This window comes from Propithecus coquereli, unplaced genomic scaffold (genome assembly GCF_000956105.1).
Source record: "Propithecus coquereli isolate 6110/MARCELLA unplaced genomic scaffold, Pcoq_1.0 Scaffold29, whole genome shotgun sequence".
Classification (NCBI taxonomy): Eukaryota; Metazoa; Chordata; class Mammalia; order Primates; family Indriidae; genus Propithecus; species Propithecus coquereli.
In genome coordinates, this window is record NW_012148507.1 from 2,001,549 (window position 1) to 2,009,309 (window position 7,761).

The 7,761-nt window shown below is 35.6% G+C and overlaps 1 protein-coding gene across 1 annotated transcript in view; it reads right to left on the reverse strand.

The window, feature by feature from the left end:
- Positions 1 to 7,761, reverse strand: part of EFHC1 (EF-hand domain (C-terminal) containing 1) — a 103,729-nt gene that overhangs the window by 48,427 nt on the left and 47,541 nt on the right. The window contains exons 3-4 of the mRNA XM_012648548.1: positions 7,400 to 7,592; positions 589 to 809 (exon numbers count right to left, since the gene is read on the reverse strand). Of these exons, the coding sequence (XP_012504002.1) occupies positions 589 to 809; positions 7,400 to 7,592 (414 nt within the window). The remainder of the gene's footprint in view (positions 1 to 588; positions 810 to 7,399; positions 7,593 to 7,761) is intronic.

Genomic DNA, 7,761 nt, shown 5'->3' on the forward strand with positions numbered 1-7,761 from the left:
CCACCATGCCCGGCTAATTTTTTCTATATGTTTTTAGTTGGCCGATTAATTTCTTTCTATTTTTAGTAGAGGAGGGGTCTCGCTCTTGCTCAGGCTGGTTTCGAACTCCTAAGCTCAAACAATCCGCCCACCTCGGCCTCCCAGATTGCTAGGATACATATCTTTTTATAGCCCCCAAAGTTATATTTTCTAGGCCAAAGATAGGCAATATTTTATTAGGAAAAAAATTAAAATGATGACAAATTGCCCTTCAGAAAGCTTATGCTGAATGGCTTTCCCATTACAGTATATGAAAATTCCCATTTCTTCAAATAGGGCAAACGCTGGATACTGTGAATCTTTTAAAATTGAACAGATCTAAAAACCTCATTATTATCATTCTATTTCTTTGATTATCAAGTAGACTGGGGGCCTTTTTATATTTTTTTTGGCCATTTATATTTCTTATTTTGTAAACTACTCTATTACATGTACTTTGTCCATTTTGTGTGGGAGGGGTATTCACTATTCACATAGAAGTCCTTTTTCTTAAATTTCTACCTCAAAAAACTAATTTTATCACCACACTAAGAGTTACTATCCAATTACCTGTTTTACAGGAGGTGGTTCCTGCTTGCTCACATCAATACGTGGCAAATCAGGGATTCCAAACTTCTCTTTGTAATACTGTCGAGTAAATGGATCGCAATCATAAATGAAGAAAGTTCTCCCAAGGATAGTAAGTGGTTTCCCAACAATGAAGTCTTTGGCAGTATACCATTCCAACACCTCTTGATCAGAGATTTCCAGCACACACCGAGGGAAGTTCTCTAATATAAAATGACGTTAGAGAGGAAAGAAGAAGAAATGAGTATGGGAAGAAAGACTGACACACAACAGCCAGGTGTTCCTGAGAACCTGGGGGAGTAGAGTCTTTTGCTCTGGTCAAGGGTCAGGGACTTCCCTACATTCCCACCAGAGCACAAGGCTGTATATTTCTATCTGTTGACAGGACATATAAATAATATTCTAGATGGCTTTTGTAAGGTTTCTGTCCCATATTCAGCTCAAACTATCACTACAAATCACTAATCTTAGCAGAATTAATGGTTAGAAGAAATCATTACAGTAGAAAAGAATAAGCACCCTTCTATAAGGATAGCATCTTAGGTCTGGGAGAGATCCAAGTAATTTAGTTCAACTTCCCACCCATTTATCCATTCATCCAACATTTTTAGTGACCACCTGTATCATCTACTGGATACCCTGCTAAATACTGGGAATACAACAATTAAAAGTATAGACACAATTCCTGCCTTCGTGAAGAAAATACTCTGTTTAGGGAGACAGATACTAAACAATTATACACAGAATGGTTTCATGGCAATTGCAATCATTGCTATTAAGACAGTGTGACCTAGTCCTGGAGGCAGGGAGCAGGGAGAGTCAGCAAGATGATTACAGTAATCCATTCATGTGGGAATCAATCATGTTTTTTAATTTTGAAGTATTAACGGGGTACAAATGTTTTTGTTACATGGATACCTCTCATAATGCTTAATTCGGAGCTTTTAGTGTGCCCATCACCTGAATAGTGTTCATTGTACATGATAGGTAGGTTTTTACCCCCTCATCCTCCCTCCCAGCCCCCTTATTGATTTCCTGTGACCTTTTCATCTCCTTGTACTCATGTGTGCCCATTGATTACCTCCCAATTATTAGAGAGTACATTTGGTGTTTGTTTTTCCATTCCTGAGATACTTCACTTAGGATAATGGTCTCTAATTCCATCCACATTGCTACAAAAGACATTATTTCATTCCTTTCCATGGCTGAGCAGTACTCCATGGTATATATATATACCACATTTTCATGAATTGACGAGTACTTAGGTTGATTCCACATCTCTGTGATTGTGAATTGAGCCGAAAGAAACATTTGAGTGCAGGAATCAATCATTTTTTAAAAGTACAATCAATCTTGCATTTTTGGAATAAATCCAATTTTGTTGTACTGTTTTATGAGAACTAAGGGTTAACTTGTTTAAGATTGATTCCCTGCAGCCTGGCCTCCATGGAAATCATAAGAGTCACTTAGTTCTGGTAGAGTGTCACATCTTATAGCTGTAACCACAAAACTTTGACACAGAACCACTATCACATGGGAGATAAGAAATAGGCTGTTATTCTCCTGACTGGTAATTACTAAGATTGAAAAATAGGAAGAAGGCTTAGTTTCTGCTGTATCATACATAAAGGCTTGAACTCCAGCCCTTGATGATGGGAAAGGATGGGCTGGTATTTCCCCAACTGTGCATCTTAAAAGCTCTACAATCCAAGGGATCCTTCTCCTAATGTCTAGTGCCTAACCCTACAAGATTCCTTCGAGCTGCCACAGGAAGTAATGGGCAACGGGGTATATAGCTCATGACTACGTAAGTTTCCCTCAGTATACCATATTCCAGGAGATCTGGTATATGTGTGTGTGTGTGTGTGTGTGCTGTCCAGCCATTTGCCTTTGTTTGCTCAATAAATTATTTTTTTTCATACACTGCTATATTTGGTTTACTGATATCTTGTTTAAGATTGGTGCATATATCTTTATACATGAGGCTGGCTGTAGTTTTTCTTTCTCAGGGTATCCTTGGTTTCACTGACTTTTTTAAATGGATGAATTAAGGAGTTCTTTATTTTTTTTCTGAATAAGTTTGTGTTAAGCTTGGAATTATGTATTCTTTAAATGTTTGACAAAAATCCTCTGTAAAATTATACGCACCTGGTGTTTTCTTTGTCGTAAATTTTTAAACTGAATCTATTTCTTCAATGGTTAAAGACATTTGGTTTTCTATTTCTTCTTAAGTTATATTTTTCTAAAAATTTGCTCATTTTACCTAAGTTTTCAAATTTATTGGCAGAAAGTTGTTGGTATTATTTTCTTATTTTATGTTTAATCCCTATTACATCTTTAAGAACGCCTCCTCTTTCATTTTTAATATTATGTACATGTGTCTTCTTTCTTTCATCCCTTAATAAATCTTGTCAATACTTGTCATTTTATTAGTCCTTTCGAAGAAACAACTTTGGGTTTGACAAATCTTCTCTGCTAACTTTGTTTTCAATTTTGCTGTTTTCAGGCTCTTGTTTTATTATTTCCTTCCTTTTAATTTCTTTAGATTTTAACTTTTTAGATTTCTAACTTGTTGAGAAGTATGCTTAGCTTATTTATTGTCATCTTTCTTCTTTCTTAAATAAACATTTAAAGCTATAAATTTTTCCCCAAGTACAATGTTGGATGTTATCTAATTTTCTGTCTAGATGATCTGTCTAATACTGAGAATGGGGTGTTGAAATCTCCAACTATTATTGTATTAGAGTCTGTCTCTCTCCCTTTAGACCTAATAATATTTGTTTTCTATATCTGGGCACTCTAGTGTTACGTGCATATATGTTTAGAATTGTTATATCCTCTTGCTAAATTGATCCCCTTATTATTATATAATGACCTTTTTTGTCCCTTTTTACTGTTTTTGACTTAAAGTCTGTTTTATCTAAGTATGGCTCATTTTGGTTTCAATTTGCATGGAATATCTTTTTCTATCCCTTTACTTTCAGTCTATATGTGTCTTTATAGGTGAGATGAGTTTCTTATGGGCAGTATATATCTGAGTCATTTTAAAAATCCATTCAAATCCATTCAGCTAGATATATCTTTTAAGTGGAAAGTTTAATCCATTCACATTCAAGGTTATTACTAATATGTGAAGGTTTGCTCCTGTCATTTTTGTTACTGAGTTTTAACAGTCATTTTATATATCCTATGACAAGTACTTTGTCAAATATGTTTCACAAATATTTTCTCTCAATCTTTAGGTTCTCTTTTCATTTTCATAATAGTGTCTTTTGAAAAGCAAAAGTTTTAAATTTCAATTTTTTCTTTTATAGCTTGCAGTTTTTGCATTTAAGAAATATTTGCTAAACCCAAGGTCACTAAAATTTCCTATGTTTCCTTTTAGAATTTTAATGGTTTTTAGTTCTTACCTTTGAGTTAATATTTGTCTATGCTGAGGTAAGGGTTGAGGTTTATTTGTTTGTCTGTTTGTTTACCTATTTAGCACATGGCTATCCAATTGTTCCAGCACTATTGGTTAAAAAGCCTGTCCTTTCCCCACCAGATCGTCCTTTCATCTTTATCAAAAATCTAACAACTATATATGTGTGGGTCCATTTCTGGACAATTCATTTTGCTCCACTGATGTATATGTCTATTTTACCAGACTGTAAAGCCTTTGAAATATGGGCTTACACTAGTTTTAGATTTTCATTGCCTAGCACGGTGCTTTCTTCATCTATGTGGATGTTCAACTAATATTATTTGAATGACTGAATGAAGCAATAAAGATGCTCAGAGAGTTAGGAAAAACATTCAGCTTTCTCGAGCACCAAAAGTCTAACTAAGAGGTGTTCTAGATTAATTTAAAAGGCAAGATCAGGCTGAGTGTAGTGGCTCATGCTTGTAGGCCCAGCACTTTGGGAAGCCGAGGTGGGAGGATTGCTTGACCCAAGGAGTTTGAGACCAGACTAAGCAACATAGTGGAAGACTATCTCTACAAAAGATAAAAAAATTAGCCAGGCATGATGGCACATGCCTGTGGTCCCAGCTACTCAGAAGACTGAGGTGGGAGGATTCCTTGAACCGAGGAGTTGACTGTGCCACTGCACTCCAGCCTGGGTGACAGAGCGAGATCTTGTCTCAAAAATAAATGAATAAATAAATAAAATGGCACAAACTATGAAAGCCAGTTTAAAGGATAACTAACATATTTAGACTTTTAGAACCTCATGCCTTGGGTTTAAGAGCTGAGTAGGCTTTTGTTAGGACAAATATCCATTTTGACATTACCTGCCACCTGTAATTACCCTCAACAAAAAAATAACTTTCAGAATTCCTGATATTTTAACTCCATCCACCATAAATATATAATTCTGATTAATCTTAACTATTAAAACAAGGCCCTGGAAGAGAGAACTTTTGAAAGATACTCCCATAATTTCCTTATTACTGTCCAGCACAAACTCTTTGCCTAGTGACCATCTCTTGGCTGCCCCTAAACATGCCATACTTGTTCCTAATTCCCAATCTTTGCTCTTGTTCCTCTCTTTAGTGTGTTCTTTCTCTTTGTTCTCTGCCATTCTAAATCTGGGTACAATCCCAGCTCTTCCGCGAAGACTTCTTTAGTCTTTCAGGCCCACATCTCTCTTCTCTGACCTCTATCTGCTGACAAAACTAATTACATAATCAGATAATCTGATATACTCATGTTATCATTTAATAGCTTTGTGTATCTTATATGACTTGTCTCCCTAGTTACACTAGAAGTGCCTCAAGGACAGGATTCAGGGGCTGGGAGTTACATTTTCATTTTATCCTCCATAGCACTTAGCACATGAAATGGTTTCCATAGTAGATATTTAACTATTGTTTAACTAAACTTAATAAAAAATCACCCATTGAATAAATGCCTTTGAATATCAATTAGATGCCATTCCTTTAAACCCACCATTCTACTTAAAGGAATTATTTAGCTGGTGGGAGATTAGCCTTTTCTGTACTGTTACCTCATGACTAACAATGACTTTCATAAAAAGATGTGTTTCCTGCCTCTTAAAAGGACCCCACAACTGTCTCTAGGTTCTCTCTATATACAACTTTGATGAAAATTTTTTTAATTTAAAAAACATTTAAAGTTATAGAAGAGGAAGTTATAGAAGAAGATGATTTACGTATTGAAAGTTTTAAACATAGGTCACATTGATAAGGCAGAGACAAACCTAGAACCTGAAATTTCAAGGGATTCAGTTTCAGTGAGGCTTTTTTCATGCTACCCTGAATATATTTCTATTCTTTCTTTTTATCTACTGTAAATCTAACATTTGTTAGCTCCAGATGGCAGGAATTTCTGGCTCATTTAAGCACTCTGGAAGGCCAAAATTAGTATATTAGTCCCAGTGTCACTGAACTCCAAGAAGGTTTTATAGGAGGCTGAATATAAGAATATGCATGGTAGGCAGTTGCTGGACTATGCTGAACTAGGGCACAGATCCAGTTGTTCCTATTTGAGAATATAAGCTGTGTTTTCAGTTATTCTCAATTTTTTTAAAAAGAGATATTTAATGTGAACTCTCCTAATTTTAAAATGACAACCATTTTCAGTCCCTTTTATTCTTTTTTCCAAATCTCATTCTCCTTTCCCCCACATGCAACCATTCTAATGTGCGGCTTTTTGATTGTGCACTTGTGTACTGTTTTGCATGTATTTCACATTATGTAAATGTTATTATGTTATATATCTCATTTTACTTCTTTTTTTCCTACACAACATTATATTTTTAAGATACATCCATTTGTTCTCTGTGTATGTCTTGTTTATTGCTTCTAACTACTACATATTAATCAAAATGTATGTTCACCATATTTTGTTTATCCACCCTCCCAGTGATGGAAATCTCCAACTCCTTGCCTTTCTTAAAATAACACTGCATTTTTAAAAAAATACACTGTGCAGGCCAAGTAACATTTGTGGACAGGTTGAATTTAGCCTTAGACTATCAATTGTTGATAATCTCTAATGTAGTCAAACTCCTGACTCAATACTTCGAATTTCTTATCTCCTAGTTCCCAAAAATATGGTAAGAAGGAAAAAAATCAATGAAAGTATTTACGGAATTCTGTTAGCCACCCAAACTTTGTAGATGTCATTATATGTGACCAAGATGACATTTGTATCAGAAAATTCTTAAACTACCAAGTCAATAACTGAAGAAAGCCAGCTTATCTCAGGAAACAGTAAACAGCAGGTGTCTACCACCATTTTGTTGCATTCTCACTCTCCAACGTGCCAGGTTATTTTCAATCAGCAAAGAAAAAGCTGGGGTTGACACAATGGACTCCACATCTTATGAGTCACAGGCATGCCTTTTCCAATCTCAAGTCAAACCACATAGAGACTTCTTGTTTAGAAAGTAGTTGAGGTGAGAAGCAAAGTCAGGAAAGCATGTAAGGAAATGCTAAGCTATATCCTTGAATGACAATAGGCCTGTTTGAAAAATGTATTAGTAATCTAATACTAAATTGTTTCAGTTCAGAAGTCTTGCTCTACGGCACTTTAAATGAATCTCCCACTTCTGTTTTTGTTTTGTTTCCTTGAGCTGAGTATCAGTCATCTCTACCAGACTGTCTCAGAGGCATGCCTGGATCAAGAGGAAAGCAAAGGAGGAAAGTTGTGGGAAAGCCATTTTCTGAGCACCTAAGAAAATATAGCTAAAGCCTCCCAAGAATAAAGGAATAACCACGCTGATTAAGCAATTCCTTTAAGATCCTAAAAATGTACCAAGTAACAAAGGGTAAACTGAATCAAACATACTTGAATTCTCCACTAAAACCTTGGGCATACGCTGACGGTTCATTAGGAGTGGGAAAGGATCTCGCCCATCATTTCGTTCGTGAACCTCTCGAATTTCCACCGTATCATCCATAAGATAGTAATGAATGATGTAGTTCCGACATTCACCGAACATGCTGTCTGTATCATCCCAGGTCGCATAGAATCGAAGAACCTTTGAGGAATCCAAAGTAGTGACTCAAGTAAGAATCCTAAAAGTGAAGTTTAACTTAGCTACTTTGGCATTTATGTATCAGACAATGATGAAAAGATTAGCTGGAAAGACTATGAAGTAATCTCAGATGGTAAATTGAAAAAAAGAAATACTCATCAAAGACACTAAA